At 37.4% G+C, this 23,702-nt stretch overlaps 1 protein-coding gene across 4 annotated transcripts in view; it reads left to right on the plus strand.

Moving 5' to 3' along the window:
- The window catches only part of XPA (XPA, DNA damage recognition and repair factor), a 40,634-nt gene that overhangs the window by 15,643 nt on the left and 1,289 nt on the right, over positions 1-23,702 (plus strand). For 3 of the 4 annotated variants that reach the window (XM_082468782.1, XM_082468784.1, XM_082468785.1), the window contains exons 3-5: positions 9,761-9,866; positions 12,435-12,600; positions 14,268-14,385. In XM_082468782.1, coding sequence (XP_082324908.1) covers positions 9,761-9,866; positions 12,435-12,600; positions 14,268-14,385 — 390 coding nt within the window. Of the gene's footprint in view, positions 1-9,760; positions 9,867-12,434; positions 12,601-14,267; positions 14,386-17,476; positions 23,700-23,702 lie in introns of those variants that run through there. The other variant, XM_082468783.1, reaches the window with a different exon arrangement.

Here is a 23,702-nt window from a genome sequence, read left to right on the forward strand (position 1 = left end):
GTGTAGGATCCTTTTAATGTGGTGTTCGATTCTGTTTGCTAGTATTTTGTTGAGGATTTTTGCATCTATGTTCATCAGTGATATTGGCCTGTAGTTTTCTTTCTTTGTGACATCTTTGTCTGTTTTTGGTATCAGGGTGATGGTGGCCTCGTAGAATGAGTTTGGGAGTGTTCCTTCCTCTGCAATTTTTTGGAAGAGTTTGAGAAGCATGGGTGTTAGCTCTTCTCTAAATGTTTGATAGAATTCACCTGTGAAGCCATCTGATCCTGGACTTTTGTTTGTTGGAAGATTTTTAATCACAGTTTCAATTTCATTACTTGTGATTGGTCTGTTCATATTTTCTGTTTCTTCCTGGTTCAGTCTTGGAAGGTTGTACCTTTCTAAGAATTTGTCCATTTCTTCCAGGTTGTCCATTTTATTGGCATAGAGTTGCTTGTAATAGTCTCTTAGGATGCTTTGTATTTCTGCGGTGTCTATTGTAACTTCTCCTTTTTCATTTCTAATTTTATTGATTTTAGTCCTCTCCCTCTTTTTCTTGATGAGTCTGGCTAATGGCTTATCAATTTTGTTTATCTTCTCAAAGAACCAGCTTTTAGTTTTATTGATCTTTGCTATTGTTTTCTTTGTTTCTATTTCATTTATTTCTGCTCTGATCTTTATGATTTCTTTCTTTCTATTAACTTTGGGTTTTGTTTGTTCTTCTTTCTCTAGTTCCTTTAGGTGTAAGGTTAGATTTTTTATTTGAGATATTTCTTGTTTCTTGAGGTAGGCTTGTATAGGTATAAACTTCCCTCTTAGAACTGCTTTTGCTGCATCCCGTAGGTTTTGCATCATCGTGTTTTCATTGTCATTTGTCTCTAGGTATTTTTTGATTTCCTCTTTGATTTCTTCAGTGATCTCTTGGTTATTTAGTTACGTATTGTTTAGCCTTCATGTGTTTGTGCTTTTTACGTTTTTCACCCTGTAATTCATTTCTAATCTCATAGCGTTGTGGTCAGAAAAGATGCTTAATATGATTTCAGTTTTCTTAAATTTACTGAGGCTTGATTTGTGACCCAAGATATGACCTATCCTGGAGAATGTTCCATGCGCACTCGAGAAGAGTTTTTCAATAGAATGTTTTTGGATGGAATGTTTTTGGATGGAGTGTTTTTGGGTGGAGTTTTTGGATGGAATTATATCCACTGTTTTTGGATGGAATGTCCTATAAATATCAATTAAATCTATCTGGTCTGTTGTGTCATTTAAAGCTTCTGTTTCCTTATTGATTTTCATTTTGGATGATCTGTCCATTGGTGTAAGTGAGGTGTTAAAGTCCCCCACTATTATTGTGTTACTGTCGATTTCCTCTTTTATAGCTGTTAGCAGTTGCCTTATGTATTGAGGTGCTCCTACGTTGGGTGTATATATATTTATAATTGTTATATCTTCTTCTTGGATTGATCCCTTGATCATTATGTAGTGTCCTTCCTTGTGTCTTGTAACATTCTTTATTTTAAAGTCTATTTTATCTGATATGAGTATAGCTACTCCCGCTTTCTTTTGATTTCCATTTGCATGGAATATCTTTTTCCATCCCCTCACTTTCAATCTGTATGTGTCCCTAGGTCTGAAGTGGGTCTCTTGTAGACAGCATATATATGGGTCTTGTTTTTGTAGCCATTCAGCAAGCCTGTGTCTTTTGGTTGGAGCATTTAATCCATTCACGTTTAAGGTAATTATCGACATGTATGTTCCTATTACCATGTTCTTAATTGCTTTGGGTTTGTTTTTGTAGGTCCTTTTCTTCTCTTGTGTTTCCCACTTAGGGAAGTTCCTTTAGCATTTGTTTTAGAGCTGGTTTGGTGGGGCTGAATTCTCTTAGCTTTTGCTTGTCTGTAAAGCTTTTGATTTCTCCATCGAATCTGAATGAGATCCTTGCCGGGTAGAGTAATCTTGGTTGTAGGTTCTTCCCTGTCATCACTTTAAGTATATCATGCTACTCCCTTCTGGCTTGTAGAGTTTCTGCTGAGAAATCAGCTGTTAACCTTATGGGAGTTCCCTTGTATGTTATTTGTTGTTTTTCCCTTGCTGCTGTCAATAATTTTTCTTTGTCTTTAATTTTTGCCAGTTTGATTAGTATGTGTCTCAGCGTGTTTCTCCTTGGGTTTATCCTGTATGGGACTCGCTGTGCTTCCTGGACTTGGGTGGCTATTTCCTTTCCCATGTTAGGGAAGTTTTCAACTGTAATCTCTTCACATATTTTCTCTGGTACTTTCTCTCTCTCTCCTCCTTCTGGGACCCCTATAATGCGAATGTTGTTGGGTTTAATGTTGTCCCAGAGGTCTCTTAGGCTGTCTTCATTTCTTTTCCTTCTTTTCTTTATTCTGTTCTACAGCAGTGAATTCCACCATTCTGTCTTCCAGGTCACTTATCCATTCTTCTGCCTCAGTTATTCTGCTATTGATTCCTTCTAGTGTATTTTTCATTTCAGTTATTGTATTGTTCATCTCTGTTTGTTTGTTCTTTAATTCTTCTAGGTCTTTGTTAAACATTTCTTGCATCTTCTCGATCTTTGCCTCCATTCTTTTTCCAAGGTCTTGGATCATCTTCACTGTCATTATTCTGAATTCTTTTTCTGGAAGGTTGCCTATCTCCACTTCATTTAGTTGTTTTTCTGGGGTTTTATCTTGTTCCTTCATCTGGTACATAGCTCTCTGCCTTTTCATCTTGTCTATCTTTCTGTGAATGTGGTTTTTGTTCCACAGGCTGCAGGACTATTGTTCTTGCTTCTGCTGTCTGCCCTCTGGTGGATGAGGCTATCTAAGAGGCTTGATGGGAGGGACTGGTGGTGGGTAGAGCTGACTGTTGCTCTGGTGGGCAGAGCTCAGTAAAACTTTAATCCACTTGACTGTTGATGGGTGGGGCTGGGTTCCCTTCCTGTTGGTTGTTTGTCCTGAGGCAACCCAACACTGGAGCCTACCTGGGCTCTTTGGTGGGGCTAAGGACAGACTCTGGGAGGGCTCACGCCAAGGAATACTTCCCAGAACTTCTGCTGCCAGTGTTCTTGTCCCCACGGTGAGCCACAGCCACCCCTCGCCTCTGCAGGAGACTCTCCAACACTAGCAGGTAGGTCTGGTTCAGTCTTCCCTGGGGTCAGTGCTCCTTCCCCTGGGTCCTGATGCACACACTACTTTGTGTGTGCCCTCCAAGAGTGGAGTCTCTGTTTCCCCCAGTCCTGTCGAAGTCCTGCAATCAATTCCCACTAGGCTTCAAACTCTGATTCTCTAGGAATTCCTCCTCCCGTTGTCAGACCCCCAGGTTGGGAAGCCTGACGTGGGGCTCAGAACCTTCACTCCAGTGGGTGGACTTCTGTGGTTTAAGTGTTCTCCAGTCTGTGAGTCACCCACCCTGCAGTTATGGGATTTGATTTTACTGTGATTGCGCCCCTCCTACCATCTCATTGTGGCTTCTCCTTTGTCTTTGGATGTGGGGTATCTTTTTTGGTGAGTTCCAGTGTTTTCCTGTCGATGATTGTCCAGCAGTTAGTTGTGATTCTGGTGTTCTCGCAAGAGGGAGTGAGAGCACGTCCTTCTACTCTGCCATCTTGGTTCCTCCTCTATTTTCTTTCTTTCTTTCTTTCTTTTTTTGGCTGTGTTGGGACTTAGTTGCGGCATGTGGTATCTTTTGTTGCGGTTCACAGCCTCTTCGTTGCAGTGCTCAGGCTTCTCTCTGCTTGTGGCTTGGGGGTTTTCTCTCTCTAGTTGTGGTGTGCGGGCTCCAGGGTGCGTGGGCTCTGTAGTTTGCAGCACGCCAGCTCTCTCGTTGAGGCTCGCAAGCTCAGTAGTTGTGGCATGCGGGCTTAGTTGCCCCATGGCATGTGGGATCTTGGTTCCTTGACCAGGGATCAAACCTGCGTCCCCTGCATTGGAAGGCGGATTCTTTACCACTGGACCACCAGGGAAGTCCCTCTGCTTCCCAGGATTCTTATGACTGGGTACTCTATCCTTTGCTGAGGGCAGTGTCCCTTGGACCCTTTGCAGCACACCCCCACCAAGGATTTCTTTGTTAATTTTAGAGACAGTCTATTTTTGTAGCATAGCCGAGAAAAATCAAAATAATTTATTTGGGTCATTAAGCTTTGCTGCGTATAAAACAGAGCCTATCAGATGCTTTTAGAATCTAGAACAGGGTTCATCAGGATCACCAGGAAGGCTTTATTAAAACACAGATTGCGGGGCCCCATCCCTAGAGCTTCTTCTGATTTAGTAGCTCTTAGGTAGGGACTGTGAATTTGTTTCTAACAAGTTCCTGGGTGATGCTGATGCTGCTGGCCCAGAGGCCACACTTTGACAACCTCTGGTCTAGAATTAAACCCACTGTGTACTCTAGGACTGCAGGGGAATGCAACCATGTGGAGAGAATAGTGTGTAACAGTGAGGTCAGTCACTGTTCATACTGTCTTTTTAAAAAATTATTTTTAAAAATTGTGATAAAACATAGATAACATAAAATTTACAATTGTAACCTTTTAAAGCATATGTTTAGTGGCATTAAGTACTATACATTCACATTGTTTTGTAACAGTCACCACCATCCATCTCCAGAGTTTTTTCATCATCTGAAACTGAAACTTTGTCCCATTAAACAGTAAATTCCTGTGCAAACATTTTGATGTATTATCTTTGAGACTGTTTTTGATATGTGAATGAGAATGTAATATTTTTCTTTTATAAAAATGTCATTAAGAGCATTTCCCCATTTCTTAAATATTCTTTCAGAACTTTCTTTTTAATGGCTACATAATACTCCATTTGATGACTGCACCATGATTCATTTAAATGCAGCTCTTTTGTTTATTTCTTTTCTCTATTCTAATAATTATTACAATTATTACTGCAGTGAATATATTTGGAGGTAAACTTTTGTCCAGCTCTCTGATTCATAGCAGTAGGGTAACTGACCCAAAAGTATAATATTTCTGGTAAAGTTTACGTACTTAAAAAAAGTTAAATTAACATTGATAGAAGGAGTAAATAACCTAAAAGCAAATAAACAAATGGACGTATTTTTCCAAAGGAAATAACATGATCATGTTGAAGGGGGGAGGACAGAAAGAACTAGTCCAAATGATTTACGAGGACAGTATTTGACAGTATATCCTCAATTTGAGGTGGGTGGGGTAAGGGGCAAACCACAAAATTCCTGAACTCATTTTATAGCGTGGTATGAGTGAAGAAATTTTGAAACTAGTTTAGATGTATTATTGGCTCAAGCAGATGAATGTATTTCTTGATGTTGTTGGGAGTCAAGGTTCTCATTGTAGAAGAAAAGACATACAAATATGGAATGGGAGAAGGCAAGAAAGAACCCTGTGGGGATGGATTAAAATTGCCAGTATCAGTGTGAACTCATGATTTCTAAAACATGTATATGTGTATGCATGTAGAAGTGTACATGTAAACTAATAAATGAATTCAGCAAAGTTGCAGGAAACAAAATCAATATATAGAAATCTGTTGCATTTTTGTACACTACTAATGAACTATCAGAAAGAGAAATTAAGAAAACAGTCCCATTTACAGTTGCCCGTTTATCAGAAAGAATAAAATACCTAGGAATAAATTTAACCAAGGAGGTGAAATACTAGTACACTGAAAACTTATTCTAAGACATGGATGAAAGAAATGGAAGAAGACACAAATAAATAGAAAGACATTCTGTGCTCCTGGGTTGGAAGAACTAATATTCTTAAAATGTCCATAGTACCTAAAGCAATCTATAGAATCAGTGCAGTCCCTATCAAAATTCCAATGGCATTTTCCCACAGAACTAGAACAGACAATCCTAAAATTCACATGGAACCATGAAAAACCCTGAATGGCCAGAGCATTCTTGAGAAAAAAGAGCAGAGCTGGAGACCTCATGCTCCCTGATTTCAAATTATATTTCAAAGCCATTGTAATGAGAACAGTATGGTATTGGCATAAAAACAGACACATAGGTCAATGGAACAGAAGAGAGAGCCCAGAAATATATCTACACATATGGTCAGTTAATTTATGACAGAGGAGCCAAGAATATACAAGGGGAAAGGACAGTTTTTTCAAAAAAGGTGTTGGGAAAACTGGACAGTCACATGCAAAAGATCGAAACTGGGCCACTGTCTTACATCATACACACAGAATAATTAAAAATGGATTAAAGATGTAAGTGTAAGACAAACCATAATACTCTTAGAAGAAAACAGATGGGGGCTTCCCTGGTGGCACAGTGGTTAAGACTCTGTGCTCCCAATGCAGGAACTAGATCCCACATGCATGCTGCAACTAAGAGTTTGCATGCCGCAACTAAGGAGCTTGGAGCCGTAACTAAGGAGCCTGCGAGCTGCAACTAAGACCCAATGCAACCAAATAAATAAAAAACAAACAAAAAAGAAAATAGATGAAAAGCTCCTTGACATTGGTCTTGGCAGTGATATTTTTGGATATGACACCTAAAGCAGAGGCAACAAAAGCAAAACTGTTAAACAAGTGGGACTACATCAAACTAAAAAGCTTCTGCACAGCAAAGGAAACCTTTGAAAAGGCCACCAACTGAATGGGGGAAAATATTTGCAAATCATACATCTGATGAGGGGTTAGTATCCAAAATATATAAAGAACTCCTACAACTCAATAGCAAAAAACCAAACAATCTGATTAAAAAATGGGCAGAAGATCTGAATAGACATTTTTCCAAAGAAGACGTACAGACGGCCAGTATGTACATGGAAAGATGCTCAACATCACTAATCATCAGGGAAATGCAAATCAAACCACCGTGAGCTATCACCTCACACCTGTTAGAATGGTGGTTATCAAAGAGACAAAAAATAATTGTTGGTGAGCATGTGGATAAAAGGAACCCTTGTAAATGTAAATCAGTGCAACTACTATGGAAAACAATATGTAAGTGCCTCAAAAAATTAGAACTACCATTAATCCAGCAACCCCACTTCTGGGTATTTATCCAAAGAAAATGTAAACAGTAACTCGAAAATATACATGCACCCCCATGTTCATTACAGCATTATTTACAATAACTAGATATGGAAACAATCTAAGTGTCCATTGATGGATGAATGGATAAAGAAAGTGTGATGTGTGTGTGTGTGTGTATACATACAGTGGAATATTATTCAGCCATAAGAAAGAATGAAATCTTGCCATTTGTGACAACGTGGATGGACCTTGAGGGCACTATGCTAAGTGAAGTAAGTCAGAGAAAGATAAATACCATATGATCTCACATGTGGAATCTAAAAACAACCCCCCCCCCACAAACTCACAGATACAGAGAACAGATTGATGATTGCCAGATGGGGGAGGAGGGAGGGAGGTGAAATGTTTGAAGTGGGTCAAAAGGTACAAACTTCCAGTTAGTTATGGGAAAGTAATGTACAGCATGGTAATAATAATTCTGTATTACATATTTGAAAGTTGCTAAGAGATTAGATCTTAAAAATTCTTATGATAAGAAATGTAACCGTGTGGTGACGAATGTTAACTAGACTTATTGTGATCATCATGTAATATATACAATTGTTGACTCATTATGTTGTACACCTGAAACTAATATAATGTTATGTCAGTTATATCTCAACAAAAAAAGTGTACAGTACATGTATGCGTATTTGTGTGTGTGTCTATATATATGTATATTTCCTAACCCTGTTCACAGAAATGGCCATGAAGCAGAGGTAGCCCAGTAGCAGTGAGCACAGCTGGTGTCCAGATCTTGGATGCTGATACTGTTCTCCACTAAAGGGAACCACGGCCCTTCAGAGAAATAGCTGATTCCAGGGTTGGGGCAGGATGGCTACAAGATGAGCTTGGGACATTTTGTAATGCCAGAAAATATGTAAGTGTTCAGAAAGTGATAGAAGCATGTTACAGAGGCATAAGTGTCAGCTTGAAGGGGCTTCCACTGGCCAAATTTCAGACAATTTGAACACTAAAGTAATGAAGGACACCATTGAAATAATAGGAATCCATGAGTCTATATGGATAATAAATGTGTTAGTGAATGAATGACTGAATGGGGGAGGGGAAGGCTCTTGATTACAGTAGACTGGCAATTTCCAAATGGTAAATGTAAAGGGAGTGATGGAGTTGAAAAATCATCCTTATGTATATTTAAAAATTTCCATTATAAGGTATTTTTAAAATTAGGAAAATGTATGCACATTTTATGGCTTTTGATTAATAATACTGTGCAGTAGCCTCCTAATTGGTATTTCTGACTGTAATTTCTCTCTATTCAAACACATTCCAGTAACCAGTTTTTTGAAGATACCACTTTGACTATATTTTCAGTTTTTCCTTTTGTCCATAGCTATGCCCCTGTAATATTTTAGAAAGAAGAGTGATTTTTTTCTTAGAGTTTGGAGATGAGTGAGATTGAGGAGTGCTAGAATACTGACTGACCTTCTTGTGTTAAGTAGGTAAGGGAAGGCAGTGATAGGAATACATTGAACAAACATGAACAAATGGCAACTCCATTTTTCTTCCTGCTGGGACTTGTGGCAGTTCTCAGAGTTGGGGCTTGGCAGTAGCAATCATCCTAAAGACTTAGGAGTAAAACTTTCAGACTTGCTGGAAAAAAAAAATTCTGTAGGATAAAGATCCTTAGCTAGGTATTTGAAATCTTTAAAAAAAAAAAAAAATCCGGCCTTACTCTACCTAGAGTGGTTTCTGTGCTGGGTATTGAGGATATATAGCTAAATACAGTCTCTGCCTTCAAGAGATTTCCAATCTAGTGGTTGAGACAGATGAAGAGGAAGCTGTTTACTCTGTTGGTAGGGGGGGAGGGAGAGAAAAAGTTTCCCATTTGAAAGTGAATTCTGTATTGCCTCTCTTTTCTGTGTTATATGTTAGTGCCCATCTCCCTTATCTGTAAGCAGCTCCCCCACCTCCCTCCGGCCTTGAGACTAATCTCTGTACTCTCAACAGTACTGTGGTGGGCCAAGTAATGGCCCCCAAAGATGTCCACTCCTAACCATCCCGGAACCTATGAATTTATTACCTTACAGAGCCAAAGGAACTTTGCAGATATGATTAAGGTTACAGACCTTGAGATGGGGAGATTATTCTGGGTTATCCAGCTGGGCCCAGTGTAATCACAAGGATCCATAAGAGTAGAAGAGAGGCAGGAGAGAGTCAGGGGTAGGTGTGATTATGGAAGAAGCCATAGTGATGTAAGAAGCTGCAGTTGCTGGCTCCAGCTTACATCCCTGGAGAAAGGGAGTCATGAGTCAAGGAATGCAGGTGGCCTCTAGAAGCTGGAAATGGCTGGTAATAGGTTGTCCCTCAAAACCTCCAGAAAGGAGTGCAACCCTGCCATCACCTTGACTTTAGCCCACTGAGACCTGTGTCAGACATATAAACTACAGATCTGTGAGAAAATAAATTTGTGTTATTTTAGCCACTAAGTTTGTGGTAATTTGTTATACCAGCAATACAAAAGTAATACAAGTACCTTACATGTTGTTTGAGTTCAAAAATACTGGGTGAGTCCATAATTTTTTCCTTTATGGTATTTCCTTTTTCTTTTCTTTTTTCCTTAAAAAAATTTTTTTTTAGATAAATGTAAGATTATTTAATCAAGGTTTTATGTTGTCTTTTACGTAAATACGTTTGTATCAGGCATAAAATACATGCTGGTAAGCTAATAAAATAGAGGAAGCTCTATTCTAATCACAAAAAAAGGCAACTTAGAGAATTAATCTTCCTTTCTTTAGGACCTGTAATGGAATTTGATTATGTTATATGTGAAGAATGTGGTAAAGAATTTATGGATTCTTATCTAATGAACCACTTTGATTTGGCAACTTGTGATAACTGCAGGTACTTATTTTTATTTCAGAGCATGTTCTAAATTACTAAAATTTAATGTTTGCATGTAGGTTTAGGGCAAAACAATAATTAGATCCATTTGGATTTAATATTTTCTTCATAAATATGTTTTTTTGTTTTGGGAGTTTCCTAAAATTTCTGTGTTTTCCATTTTGCTAAAGAATTACAGGAAGACTGTGCTTATCAACATTATGCCACATAAATGGGAAGGATGTCTCTGGTTCTGCCACAGATATGTCCTTTTCCTTTCTGCTGGGGGGTTGGGGGGGCGTTAACCATCTCTCAGTAGCAGGTTCCTAACCCTTCTCTCCCCCCAGCCCCTAAGGATCCCTTTGTTTCTTTCTTACTTTGACTAGTGTGTGTTGATACCTTGGGCAGAGGACTGGCACCTTCAATGAGAGGAGGGAAGTATAATGCCTCCAGCTACTCTTCTGGTACTCAGAACACCTCTTTCCATTCATTTTCTACTCTTCTGGTACTCAGAACACCTCTTTGCATTCATTTTCTACTCTCCTGAATTGGCAGGGAAGAGATTAGATGAGGAAAAATCACATTCTTCTGTCATTCTTTTTCTTCTCCTAGCCTTTATCTCTTTTTGTATCACCACAGAATATTACTCACTCCACTTGGTTCTCCTATCCCTACTGCTTACCTCAGCCAAGTCCTGTGTTGGCATCTTTCACACCTAAAGATCCTACCTTGGATTCTTACTTAGCCCTCTTATCTGTTCCCTGTCTCCACTTCTTGTATGTACAGTCCCAGATCAACTGCTCACACGCCTGGTGGACCTGCCTTTTCAGAGTACCTGCTGCAGACATCTAGAGCCATCACCACTGCCTTGTTGCTAAGTAGATCCTTAGAAGATAGAATGGGAGATGTTTTTGGTCTCATGATCAGATCTGTGATGGGAAATGTTCTGGTACCCACTGGAATTATAAACTCTATTCCCAGTGATGTAACAGTGTCATTAACGCACACAGTGGTTAAGGTCCACAGTGTTACCACTCTCCTTAAAGTACACAGTGTTGGGAACTAAATTACCACATATAACCTTAATTCCATGAGAAAATGGAAGCAACTAATTATCAATTTAAAGAAAGTTATGTAGTAGTCTGGAAATATACTTTTAAAATGTAAACATAATTAGGAATACAGCCCTCCATTCTATTTGTTTTTCCCAACATCTTTGATGATTATAGATTAGTACAATGTAGTTTACCTGTTCCCTCCTTTGGTGTATACTTCCAAATTATTTAGTCTTCTTAAAGGTATTCCCAGTTATAACTCCTCCCCCACCTCCCCCCACCACCTGTCCTATACCTCCTCCTAAGTGTTCACCATTTCATTAAAGGCCAGCTTCATTCACTGGCTGTTTCTCTATCCCATGTTTAATTCCAAATCCATTTGGGTCTATATTTAAACCACATCCTGAATCCATCCATTTCTCATCCTCTGTACCATTACTGCCTTGGACTGGGCCCCTATCAGCTCTTGCCTGGACCACTGCAGTAGTACTCTTGTAACTGGCCTCTTCCCCCACTTTTGCACCGTCTCTTCTCCATATAACATTTTACTCAAAACTCTTTAATGGTTTCTAATCCATTTAGAATAAAATTGTCTTCACCATTTCTTACAAGACCCCTGCCTGTCTCTGACTTTATTTTTCATCATTTCTCACCATCACTTACTTTAAGCATTCTGGTCACACTGGCCTGCTTGTTGTGAACTCCATTTGCAAAGCACACTCTTGTCCTAGAGTCTTTGCACTTTCTCTTCTTTCTGCTATGAATGTTCTTTCTCTAGCTATTCAGAATGTTTTCTGACTTCTTAAGGGCCCTGCTCAAATGTTTCCTCATCAGTGGCATTCTCTGATTTCCCAGTCTCTCTGAACATTTCTATTCCTTTACCATGCTTTGTATTCCTTTATAGCACTTTTATCAGTCATCATGTTTGCTTATTGACTGTCTTCTCCTAACTAGAATGTAAGCTTCCTGAAAACAAGGCTTTCTTTTGTTCTTTGCTGTATTCCTAGTACCTTGAACAATACCTTGCATGTAGATGGAGAACAAATGAATGAGAAGAGCTGTGTAACTGACTATGTCTCCATTTTAACCTGGGCTTTGAAAAAGCTCAGAGCCAACTGGAAACTTAGCTGTGCTTGGTGCATTTGGACCTTGCATGTTTATATTCCTTATATCCTGCCTGTCCTGACTTTAAGCCTTATATTTTCTTACTCATTGAGTCTTAGTTCTCATTTATATTTGCTGTGTTCATGTAAGTTATTTCAAATACTTTGTGGAAAAGAGGGACTTAGTAAAAAGAAATTCTTAACATGTTAAATAACATGCATCTGCTGCTAATATAAATAGCTTCTCAGAATTAGTAAAAGAAAGTATTTTTCTGTTGGAATTCTTATGCTGCTAATTTGACCATGAGAGTTTCAGCAAAAAGTATTTTATATGTTTCTTTTGGCATGTATGCCCCTAGGTTTTGGGACTGTTTGAAAATCTAATTTATTTAAAACAACTACTTTATATAATGGACTTAATCTGTTTTCAGAGATGCTGATGATAAACACAAGCTTATAACTAAAACAGAAGCAAAACAAGAATACCTTCTGAAAGATTGTGATTTAGAAAAAAGAGAACCAGCTCTTAAATTTATTGTGAAGAAGAATCCTCATCATGCACAATGGGGTGATATGAAACTCTACTTAAAATTACAGGTCTCTAATAAGTTATATTCAGTCATTTTAAACCCTGGGTCGGGTGAAGTTTTAACAATGAAATAGTTATAATTAGTTTTTACTTACAGAAAGTTAAAAAGATCCTTTTCATTTTATTGTTTTACATGAGTCATAGTCGTACATAATGACATTTAATAACATGTTTACTTATTTTGCTTTTTGATGTGGCACTTTGAAGCAAATGCATTACTATTGGGTGATGTTAGGAGTACAATTTGGAAACAAAAATGCTTGAAATAGGAGTCAGCCCGTGTTTCCCTTGCCCACCTACCCCCCAAATAAAATCATAGAAAAAAATTTAGGAATTTCACAGATGCCCAGAATCTAACTCCAGCTTCCTGTATCTACCCAAGAATGGTACAAATATCATAATATTCTTTTTTTGTGCCATTATATGAAAAATATTGGGAGGCATTGCTTTAGAGCACAGTTTGATTGGCATATACTAGAAAATCCTAGTATCTTCTAATAAAGAAACCACATTGTAAAAGCAAACATACACTGAATTTTCACTAAACATAATACACTGTTGATTAAAAGATTCACCATAATTTTATGTACTATTAAAAATGAAAAAATGCTGCTAATTAAACTGACCCAGTGCTGCCTTATCACTTGGTGCTTCTATTTTATTGAAATAGTGCCATTGGACTTACAATAGTTTTTTTTTTTTTGCTATAAATCATGCTTGTATGTACATAAAAAGGAAAATGCAAGTACCACAGATTTATTAAGGTATTCCTAAACTTAACTTACATTCAGAGTCCAATTCTTCTGAACCACTTTTTGACTCAGAGTTGTTAAAGTACCATTAAGTTACATTAGTGACGCAGCACTTTCAGGGATGTTAAATTGTGGAAAATGTGATGTTTTAGAATTTATGAAATAACAGTATATTGCTTTATGTTAAGAAATTTCAGTTTGGCTTGATCGATTGATATTTTGGTCCCTGTAACGTGAGAGATATCCCGAGCATAATTCTCAGTGTGTATATCATTTCCCTAAATGTAAATAAATATTATAAAGAGTATATATATATTATAAAGAGTACATATATATATATTCCAAGGTTTTTAAACTAGAATAAAGACTTGTTAGGTCATTCAGCTACCAAAGCTTTTAAAGAAAATTCATATTTTGAAGATCAGAAATTAGTCAGGTGGATGGAAACTGTTATTGATTCAGGAGAAGAGTAGTAGTGATTGATTTCCTGTGATGGGAGATTTCTGGAGATGACCTCATATTTAGATCTGATATGGCTAATTGGTCAGCAGATTTTTTTTGGTGATCCTGCCAAAAGTCATCAAACCCACTGACTACATGTAGTTCTCTTGATTCACGTGAAAACAAAGCAGAGAAGTGATTGCAGTCAGAGGACAGCTTTTCTATTTACACAGGCACACCTGGTTTTATTGTGCTTTGCAAATACATAATCTAATTCATCATACATTCACTGAGGGTTTCATAGGTTTAGATAGAGATATTATTAGAGTTGTTTCTTATCAATATTTAAAAACTTTAAAATTTCAAATAAATACTTATAAAATTGCACTTAAGTTAAATCACTCTTTGGCACCTATGGATTTAATAATTATAACTATTTTACAACAATGAATCACAACTAATTTATGGATTCTGTATTTCAGATTGTGAAGAGGTCTCTTGAAGTTTGGGGTAGTCAGGAAGCATTAGAAGAAGCGAAGGAAGTTCAGCAGAAAAACCGAGAAAAAATGAAACAGAAGAAGTTTGATAAAAAAGTAAAAGGTAAGTGGCTACATTTATATCATGAAGGACTGTGCTCTACTGCTTTGCAAAGAGCCTTTAGCTAAGTTCTTCCAGTTTAAAGATACAATGTCACCATTGGATTGGAAATTTTTTTTTTTCCCATAAATTGAAGAACAGAAGACTTTTTGTTTGCCCTCGGTAAGTTGGTGTTTGAGACTCTCAGTCCAAACCTCACTGCAATTCTAAAAAAGCATGTAAGCCCTCATCTTCAAGTGAGTCATGTTTTTGTATAGGAACGGCGGTAGGGTCAGGAATGTACCCCTGGTTAAGGGTTTGGCATCAGTGCAATCTTAAATGTGACCCACAGGGTTATCAAAAGTGAAGTTTTCCACCAGCAAACCTCTCTAATTGCTTAAAATGAAAAAATAATGCCTACGTCTCAGTGATCTAATTTAGCAGCTAGAAGGAACCTTCTAATGTCAGATAGTCTAATCACTTTTGTATATGAATAAAAGACCTGGAAAGGTAGAGTGACTTGTTACATAGGTGCTAGAGAGTTGGGACTGGAGCCAGGATTTCATGACCGAAAGTCTGCCTTGGTACATTCATTCCTCTGTCCATTCATCTGTCTATCCACGTGACTGTCCATTCTTTTGTCCATCTATCTCTGTATTTATTTGTCCATGCACCCATCCATGTATGCATATGTGCAGAAGTCTGTCTGTCCATCCATCTGTAATCAGTGTATCCAACAATTGCTAAGTGTCAGCTGTGTTCCAGGCTCTGTGCTAACACAAATGCTGGCGTCAACATTTTGTCAGAAGAGAAAGACTGGTAAACTTAGTCATAATCGAGTGTGATAAGTACTGTGACAGTGATGAACATAGGATGTTATAGGAGCACAAAGGGCACTTGTTGCTGTATCACAGGTTCCCTACAGAGAATCTTAAAAAGCAGGCATAAATGTTCTTCATACCGTAGAGTGCCAGTGTGGTGTCAAGTGTATATAGATAACGTGTATTCTCTGTATATACAGGGTTATACATATACTAAATTGATCCATTTAAAATGAGTATTGTAGCCATAATAAGTAATTTTGCTTATGTGTTTAGGATTTAGAAGAGGTTTTGGAAGGTGAATGAAGATAGTTCAGATGTCTTAAAAACAAAAGAGCAAACGAAAAAAAAATTGAATGTAAGCCTACCTTGTTCCTTCTTATTGTGAGGGAATTCTTTCCCCCATTTCAGTACAAGAGTAATTCGTGTGCAGTGCAGAGAAGTTAGAAGACTACAAAGAACTTCTATCCCATAATTATACTACCCAGAGACAATCATCAGTAACAGTTTAATGTCTATTTTTTCAGTTCTTTTCTATGCATAGGCCCTTAAAAAATTTTTATAAAAATGGAAGCACTGTTGGACATTTATGAAGTATGTCAAAACTTCTCTGTATTTCAGTTTCTTCAACTATAAAAATGATGATAATACCACCCACCTTATAAAAGTTTAGTAAGGAATCAGTGAGACATTACACATAAGTTGCTTAGACGAGAACTAGGGCAGAGTGACATCCCATAGATTGTAGTATTACTGTGGGATATTATGTACCTGTTATAAGAATATGGCAGTTCTGCATGTGTTGCTGTACAAGGATACTCTTTAGAGAAAAGTTTTATTTTTTTCCCCTGTAGATATTATATAATGAAGGCAGGTAAAAGATCCACTTATATATCCTTGGACTTGGGTGTAAATATTCAAATATTTGTCAATGATTGCTTTATTCTTTAATTACAGGAAGGGAATAATAGTTGAGCGTATCTCACATTTCTAATTCAGCTTTCTTAATTTTGATTACAAATGAAAATTTTGATATGTAAAGTTGATCAACTTAACAGTAAGGAATAAAAATCAAAGTTTAATAAAAAAAATTTATCGAAGACAGACAACCCCATGATAAACATCCTTATATACATCTTTATATAAATTATAGTTACTTAACATATCATTTCCTGAATCAGAGGGTAATAAGCACACTTTTATGCCTTTGTAGAGAGGTTTCCTATAGCAAACTATGCCATGTAAGAGCATTTCATTGAAGATTCGTCCCCAGATTAGCCACTTCTGTACCACAGTCTTCCAGAATCCCTGCAAGGGCCAGTTGAGAGGATTTGGAAAGACTTCTTTTGAATTTGGTCCTTTCTTTAATCTCTTCTATGTTTTACCCTGACCCTTCTTCTCTTCCAATATCAAGGAAAGCCTTGAGGGATCAGGTAACAGAAGGCACCTTAAGGGGTGTGAAAAAGGAGGGCACATTGATAGACTAATCACATATCAGCCTAGCGTTTTTGTTAGCCCCAGCTCCCTGAATCACCTCAGCTCTTCCCTTTCTGCTGCCTCCTCAAACTACTTTCCTGATGGTATTTTGCTGTAGATAATAATATATGGATAAAGGAATTAGAAACTTATACCTTCAAAGTGATGAAATATTTTAAAAAGAGGGTCTATCTGTAGTTTTATTAGATATTATAATATTTCTGTAGTTTGGTCAAGATGTCATCTAAAGGGGACTAAATTCTATAATTTGACTAACAATAAAAGATGATGGCATCTGTTTAATTTCTTTATGCTTTTTTCCTATAACAATTCTATTACGATAGTCATCTATTTAAATATTAGCATGACTAGAACATTTCTTTTAAGATTTACACAGTTCACATGGTTTTTTTTTTTAAAGAAGTATAAACTCAAACATAATTGGCTGTTTTTCTCTATGTTAAATTGCTGCTATTATCCACCAGATAAACTACTGTGGATTTTCCTCATCCTTGAAGAGTTTGAATTTGCCCTGAATTTTTTCTTGGACCTCTTAAGACTGGTTTCTTTAATTCAGTTTATTTCTTGTTTGTATGAAGCATGCTTTTTGAGGAAATTTTCCAAGTGGTTACAAGAATGGTTTATTTTCTAAGACCCTGTTACGAATCTAAGAATGTTTTTCTGTTTCTCTTGCATATGAAAACCTGAGTTCTCTCTCAGTTGTATAAACATTCCTCCATTGTCTTCTGGTGTTTAATGTGCAGAGGTCAGTGCCATGCCTTCCTTAATTATGGCTTCTTCTTGTTGATTTACTTTAGAGGTTGGTGGATATGTTCCTGTCCTCCTGACTAGGCCACAAAGGGCTGAGAGTGGAGTAGACACTGTAGAAATTAGAAACAAGGAGTTTACTATGCACTTTGCTCAGAAGGCTCAGAACAGAGAGGAATAAAAGCAAGTCTAAAAGTTTTTTTAGTTCAAAAGAAATTGGAACCTGGTTCCTCTTGGTCTTCTGATTTTGATCCACAAAGAAGCTGACACAAAGTTTACTTCTTTACGGAAAGGTAAGAGATTACATTTACCTGTTTTTAGAATATGATCTTCTACTTCATCAGTTTGAGAAAGAATTGATCTTACTAGAGAAGAAAATTATAGATTGTATAAGGTGTATATATAAATTTAGACAAGGTGAAGACAAGAATTTCCTTGTCGGCAAGTTCAAATTGTTACAGATCTCTTAGATCCGAGAAGGCAGAAGTAGAAAGGATGGCATCACTGTGCTTAGTTTAACTAGATTTTAAAAAAGGCAGTATGTGTTGGCCTGGATATTGGATGGGAACTTTGAATTGGTGCAAATACACAGAACATTTTGGGTTTGCGTGGCACCTTTCCACAGATAAGGTGGCTGTAAGGCTTTTCTTTAAAGTTATACTCAGCTTTCTCTTAATACTGGTAGAGGTTAGCCTTCTAAAAACAAAGAACAATTAATCTTCATTGTTTGTTAGTATGCACTTTTTTCCCCAAAAGAGGTGGGTGAGAAAATCCCATGTGGGGGCTCCTTCTAAGTTTGTGAACATTTTACATTCTGGCCCTGTGGTTATATTTATGACTATTTTGGGGCTTCTCTCAGGGGAGTTTGAAGGACACAATTTCCTATCCTCAGTTTTGGAGGATAGGAAACTTCCTATCCTAACTTCATATGTTATTTTGTTATTTCCTTGTGATTTTTTTCCCCTCTCGTTACCAATGGGCACCCTATGTCAAAACTTCCTGCCCTCCCATCAGGTATTTAGAAGTATCTGGTCTCCCTCCACTAGTTCTTTTATAAGTTTATCTGGTAAACAGCATTGGGCTTCTTTGAATACAGGATGCCTCTTTTGTAAAATTAAGATATTAAGCTGGATAAAATACAAGTTTTAGAGTGGTATAAAATACATTTTTCATCGAAACAAAGATTTAGGGGAAAACTTCTTTGGGTATAAAATAGAAACAGTCCCTGAAGATAATCAGTAGCAAGACTGATGGTTATCGTGAACCATTTTATAACCTTCCAAGAGAAGTAGTCTACAGCTTTTTGTGTTGTGAAATCCTAGGCCAGTGGGGCCAGGAGGTTGGAACGTGGTAACCGCTGTTCTGTTCTCCAGCCTCGGTTAGGCTTTCAGGGCTGCTTGGTACGTCCCTGCTCCACCCCCAAGGTTTCCTGAGTTTTCCCAAGGCCTAGCAGACCTTTTCTCACTCTTCTAAAGTCTCTGATCTTTCCACCTCTTCTTCTCATTCTCAGCAGTAGGTAGTTGACCTCTACTTTCCAAAGTTTTAAGTTGCTTAAATGAAGTAAGGTGAAAAACTTTCTAATCCTTATTTAAACAAATTTTTATTTCACCAGATGTTGACATTTTGCCACATTTGCTTTTTTCTCCCTCATTCACACACACGTATTTTGCTGAACCATTTAAGAGTTACTTGCAGACATTGTGATTCTTATTAATACTTAAGCATTTATCTACTATAAATAAGGACATGTTTCTGCTAACCAAAAAATAATCACATTCAATAAACTTAACATTAATATAATGCTTTTACCTAGTATATAATCTATATTATTTGTCTTTCCCCAGTTGTTCCAATATCCTTTATAGCTTTTTAGTTGTTGGATCCGGGGCCAATCAAGGATGATGCATATCCATAGTATCTTTTAGTTTCTCAGCCTTTTTCTTTCATGACATTGTCATTTTTGAAGAATCCAGGCCACCTGTTTTGCAGAATGTCCCAAAGTTTGGCTTATTAGCAGTTTGTTTTCTCATGATTAGATTCGGGTCGCTTACCTCAGGAGACACATGGTATCGCTTAGGTAAGGCAGTGTCTGCCAGATTTCTCCATTGTAAAGGTACCCTTTCCCCTTTGTAATTAATAAGATATCTATGGGGTGAGTGACACTATGTGAACATCTCATTCCTTAAGTTTCATTCAGTGGTTTTAGCACCCAGGTTGTATCTTGCCTGAGTCAGTTATTATTAGGGTGGATATAAATGGTGACTTTCTTTTTACGTTATTTCTACAATTACTATTTGGTTTCTTTTGGAAAGAAGAGCTTTTTTTTTTAGTACTAGTTGGATTTATGGATTCTTTTTTTTTTTTTTTTTAATGTGCACTTCTAGCTTATGTTGTATTTCTATTGGTCAGCACTTGTATAGAGAAGAGAGATTTTTTTTTTAACCATAACATTTTTTTTTTTTAAATAGTTAATTTATTTTTTATATTTATTTTTGGCCGTGTTGGGTCTTCGTTTCTGTGCGAGGGCTTTCTCTAGTTGCGGCAAGTGGGGGCCACTCTTCATCGCGATGCGCGGGCCTCTCACTATCGCGGCCTCTCTTGTTGTGGAGCACAGGCTCCAGACGCTCAGGCTCAGTAGTTGTGGCTCACGGGCCTAGCTGCTCCGCAGCATGTGGGATCCTCCCAGACCAGGGCTCGAACCCGTGTCCCCTGCATTGGCAGGCAGATTCTCAACCACTGCGCCACCAGGGAAGCCCAGATTCATGGATTCTTATTCTCAAGTGTTACAGTCTGTCCATTCCTGTCATTATTCATTTTGATGCCCAAATTTGGCCATTGGAAGCCCCTTCAATCTAGCTGCTGTCTTTTAAAAATGTTTTTATTTGGAAATAATTTCAAACTTACATAAAATTGCAAGGATAAGAATGGTACAAAGGACACCCAGATTCTTCACCCAGATTTACCTTTTAACACTTTATGCCATTTGCATTCTCTCTACACACGTTTTTTTCTGAACCATTTAAGAGTAGGTTGTGTACATTGCCACCCTTTTTTTACCCCTAAATACTACAGTGTATGTTTCCTAAGAATAGGAATATTCTCTTACAAAAGTATAGTACTGATATTTTTATCTAATCTGGCATCCATATTCCGTCAGTTGACCCAATTATGTCCTGTGTAGTTTTTTATTCTAGTACAGAATCCAGTCTGGGATCAGGTATTGGCTTTAGGTACCAAGTCTTCCTAAACTACTTTATTCTGGAATATTTCCACAGCCTTTATCGTTTATGACACTGACATTTTTGAAAAAGTCTTTTGTCTTCCCCTGCCTGCCTTTTTTGCAGTAATATGTTTTTCATTTGGGGTTTTTCTCATGTTTCCTGGTTAGATTCGGGTTATTCATTTCAGGTTGGATAGAACATAAATGAAGTGACTTTTCTAGGGCATCACATCTGGAGGCATGTGATATCCATGTGCCCGCAATGATGATGTTAATATTTATTTTTGATAAGCAAAAAAACACTGTAAGACCATGTAAACGTCCTGCTTCTCTTCAACACTTCACCCTAAATTTAGCATTCATCCGTGGATGGTTCTTGCCCGAATCAGTATTTAGTATGATGGTTGCAAAAATTGTTTTCTACCTTCAGCACTCACTCCACATTTAACCAGTTGGAAATCGGCATTCTATAGCATCATTCCCCCATTTGTTTATGACTGGTATGGATTCATTAATTCCTATTCTTCTCAGTGGCTTTTGGTTCATTTCTGTCAGTTATTTTGGTGCTCAGATTGTTTCAGATTTGGGCCCATAGGAGTATCTTCAAGCTAGGTCTTGTGTCCTTTTGACATGTCTTCATCATTCTTTGAGCACTTCTTTCTAGCTTAAAACGTGTATATTATATCTATCTATAATATATAATTAAAACCTTGAGTTTACACTGATATACCGAGTTCTAATCCAAAATTTTAGGGTTTATTCTGGTTTTCTTCCTTTCCTTATTTGTAATTTCCTTCTTTGACAGTGAGAAACCTGATTTCCATTATCCTTTATAATATATAGTTATTTGATTAGTGCCCCTGAATGTACCTAATATCCCTTCACTGTTGCTGCCTCCTCTCTAGGAGACCCTCCTTATCTATCTTGGGCTCCCTCCTCCCCCCCCCACCAGATGCCCACTTTACTTGCTCCACCTCATGGCTTTAAGACTAGATTGGTCATGTGGGGAAAGAAGGGCAAGAAAATGACAGACATACCAGTTTTGTTTTGTTTTAGTGCCTCCTAGCACAAGTTTTTCCAGGAATGTCTAGTAAATACTAAAGATATGGCTTTATTGTCATTATAGATCTTGATAGATTAGCTGAAGGATGGGAAGAAAAGCCATAAAGCCAGTATAAAACCTTATGTTCAGTTGTGACAATTATGGCTAGTAAGCTGGATTTTTGTTAAGTATTCTTTTAGTGTTAAGAAAATAATTTTCTTCTTTCTCTTCCTAAGTTCACATAATGCACAAATTGGGTAGTTAGCTTAGTGACTGGGATGCAGTCAGATTTTGAGAGATTTTCCTCGTGGGGTAGTAAAGGGAAAGTGGCCAGGCTACCTTACATCAGAACAAAGTTGAAAAGTAGGTATTGGAACTTGGACAGGAGACATCTTCCTGTTGTTATCTGAAACCATGAGGCATCTGTGCAGTTCTGGTCAGCATATCATTTATTTTTTATTTTAAAAATACCCCAAGGTAGAAAAATAAAAGGGTAAAGGGCATTCCAGGTATGTCTAGAAAAATTAGGGTTCTTCAGAGTATGAGAGGATATAGGAATAAAGGTTAGAGTTTGGATGAACATGATTTTCTCCCTAGTTTGGAAACTGTCCAGAGGTATATACACTGAAGCTTGAAAATGTCTCAGATAAAGTGCTTTTCATGTTGGAGGTGTATGAAAAGGCAGCACAGCTTAGTGGTTAAGAACATGGCCTGAGCTAGACTGTGCCTCTGCCTGATCTTAGGCATAACTTACGTAACTTCTCTGAGCCTTAGTTTTCTCATCTGTAAAACTGGGATGATAGTTGTACTTACTGCAAAGTGTTGTGAGGGTTAAATGTTTATACATAAAGTGCTTAGAACAGTGCCTGATACATAGCCCTATTTGCTTGCTAATCCTCATGTTACAAATAAAGGCTGAAAATACAAAGATTCAAGTAGTATTTTGATAGTACTTATCATAGTAAAATGGATTAAAGAAAATGTGTGTGATTACTTGGTGTACTTTGATTTTTAAGGTTGAGTTTATAGAAGATAATCATCACACCCTCCCTTAGGTAGTGCTGCTGTCAAAGACAGTGCGGGGCTTGAGGGATCATTGGTCAGAATAGAAAAATGAAAACAACTCATGTTGCTTTTTATTCATTAAACTAGAAACCGAGATGTTATTAGCTTGTTAATTTCTAATTAACACAACGCATTTGGTTTCTTCAGGTAACATGCAGTGTGAACTTGAGAATGTCCTAGTCGCTTTTCAGAGCATCGAACATAACTTTTCTTTGTGAAAATGACATTTTAATGTGATGTAGCGGGAAAAGTTCTAAACATTGGAATAAATGACCTGGGTTCCCATGCTATCTTTGCTCAGTTTCCTTACCTGCAAAATAAAATGAAGTAAAATAACTCCATGGTTCTTTCCAGCTCTTGATAGTCAGTGATTCTTTTATTTATGTTGTACTTTGCAATAATTACTAGCAATTTTATCTCCTAAACTATTGCTCTCATTTTATAGGATAAAGAATTTAATAGACATAAGGTCAGTTGCACAAGCAGCTTTTCTAACATCAGCCATGAACTAGTGGTGGAGTTCTTGGCTTTCTAGTTTTTCTTGCAAGCAAAGTTTGACTTACCTCTTAGAGAAGTAGCTCCTGACTTACAAGGAATTTAAAATGCTCCTTATCGTCAGTCATCCCAGCTGATTGCCCTTTCCTGCTGTGGCATCTTGTCTTCCGTAGTCAGCTGCTCAAACAAACCCTGTTCTTTCGCTTGTCTTCTGAATCTGGTTTTTTGCAGTCCCTCTAGTCCATATACCTCAATTCTGAATCTCCTGTTTCACACCAACTCCAACAATCACATGAATGATTTCACAGGCCAAACCGGTGAGTGAGATAAGAAAGTAAGCTTGCCAAATCTGTATCAGCAGTTTTGACTTGTTATAAAATTAAGGTGTAAACCACATTTGGTTTAAACACACACAGCTGAAATAGCACCACTGAAAAACTGGCTTTTATTTTTC

Source organism: Balaenoptera physalus (assembly GCF_965194825.1).
Source record: "Balaenoptera physalus genome assembly, chromosome: 7".
Classification (NCBI taxonomy): domain Eukaryota; kingdom Metazoa; phylum Chordata; class Mammalia; order Artiodactyla; family Balaenopteridae; genus Balaenoptera; species Balaenoptera physalus.